Source organism: Triticum dicoccoides, chromosome 5B, assembly GCF_002162155.2.
Source record: "Triticum dicoccoides isolate Atlit2015 ecotype Zavitan chromosome 5B, WEW_v2.0, whole genome shotgun sequence".
NCBI classification, from domain to species: domain Eukaryota; kingdom Viridiplantae; phylum Streptophyta; class Magnoliopsida; order Poales; family Poaceae; genus Triticum; species Triticum dicoccoides.
In genome coordinates, this window is record NC_041389.1 from 308,192,547 (window position 1) to 308,194,266 (window position 1,720).

Here is a 1,720-nt window from a genome sequence, read left to right on the forward strand (position 1 = left end):
TCGGGAGAGACTGCACTCCGTCCACCTCACCCATTTGAAAGTACAAATGAATGAGAAACTATAAATAATTTATATGCAGGAGCCAGCATATCTCCTGAAAGATGCTTTCCCTAACATTCAATTCTCGCCTCCTATGCACATATATGTTTGCTAATAAAAGGTTTCGTTTCTCTGACAACAAATTTGAATCTAGCCTGAAAGACAGAGCACATGCTAGTGGAAACGAAGATTGAACACATATATTCAAAGAAAATGAACCTAATTTAGGCTGTGATGGCATGCTCGGCTTGGTCCCTCTATATGGGCAAGAATTACCTTAGAAAGAAAAACTGTTTCAGTTCCCTACTTAAGCACCTTCTCTTTCTTGTTCTGGTTCCAGTCCAACAAGCAACCTCATCTCCCAAATACTGGCTAATCTCTGCAAACAATGGGCACCAACAAATCATCACCACATCATGAACGCGGAAGAAAATACATAACAAATGTACCAGCTGCAGGAGCGACACACACAACCATGTTTTGAGCCAAATGGTATGTGATACTCCCCATTAATACCAGGGGTGAATTATCCATTTATCTTTAGTTTTCCCTATGAAAGAATATAACATCCTTTTTTAGCAAAAGAATATAGCACCCTTACACCTTGTTTTGTCTGCCTAAAGCACCCTGTTTTGTCCACGAGACAGTTGAGAGGATTACCAATTTTATCTTGACTCTGCCTGTATGAAAGAATATAACACCCTCACACCCTGTTTTATCTGTCTACGACTATCTCTTCTCCATTTGTTATGCAGGACATTACAAGCATCACACTGAGGAATACCGAGCTGCAGTGACTGAGCTGCTCATGAAGGCTTCAGCGCTTTACACAAGCAGAAAACGACTCAATGACTACAGTGTCGGCACGAGTGAGGACAGTGACACACCTTATTCGTCTCGCAATCTACATAAGACTGCTGTAAGCTCCAGTGATAGGCTAGGGAGGGTTTCAGCTGATCCAGCCAATCATTTCTTCTTACCGAGTTCCATGGAGTACCATGAAAGCAGGAGTGAAGTGCTAAAACCCGAGTTGTTCAACATGCCGAGTGTTGAAAGCGCGAAGAACCCTGATGGCGTGTTGGGGACGATGCTCTATGATGCATGTGTCCCAAAGAACGTGGAAGGCTGGGACTTCAAGCTTGCATCAATAGATGGACAGCGTATGCATTTTACTGCCCGTCAGCATGGTACTTCCAATCCAACAAAATGTATACGCCGCTCAAGATTGTAATGATTTTGACTCAACATCTAAGTGCATTCCAGCAGACTGCTCTATACTGCCAGAGTATACTTGTTTCAGGAGAATGTTATTGTGTTGACCTTTTCTGGAAATTTTAGAGTATACTGCCAGAGTATACTAATGCTTTTTTATGGAAATTTTAGTTGCCGCAAAGATGGCAAATTCCTTAGGCCTTGTTCGGTTGACAGGGAAGTAAAGGGGATTTACCAGAGATTGAGGGGATTAAATCCCTAACGAAGTCAAAATCCCCTCCAATCCCCTCCAATCCCCTATGGAAGCAAGGCAAATTCCCCGCGCGGCGCCGGGGGCATAACATGTCAATCTTGCAAAAAAAAGTTAGATGCTTATAATCGATTTTCTGTAGGAAAAGTTAGGATTCTCAAATGATGACATTACTGCAAGTCTCGAGGCCCAGAAACAACAACCAGTTGTCAATGCTTT

At 42.6% G+C, this 1,720-nt stretch overlaps 1 protein-coding gene across 2 annotated transcripts in view; it reads left to right on the plus strand.

The window, feature by feature from the left end:
* The window catches only part of LOC119308609, a 6,995-nt gene extending 5,554 nt beyond the window's left edge, over positions 1–1,441 (plus strand). Inside the window, exon 7 of one of the 2 annotated variants that reach the window (XM_037584739.1) lies at positions 795–971. In XM_037584739.1, coding sequence (XP_037440636.1) covers positions 795–836 — 42 coding nt within the window. In that variant the 3' untranslated portion in view covers positions 837–971. Of the gene's footprint in view, positions 1–794 lie in introns of both variants that reach the window. The other variant, XM_037584738.1, reaches the window with a different exon arrangement.
* Positions 1,442–1,720: the final 279 nt, after the last annotated feature.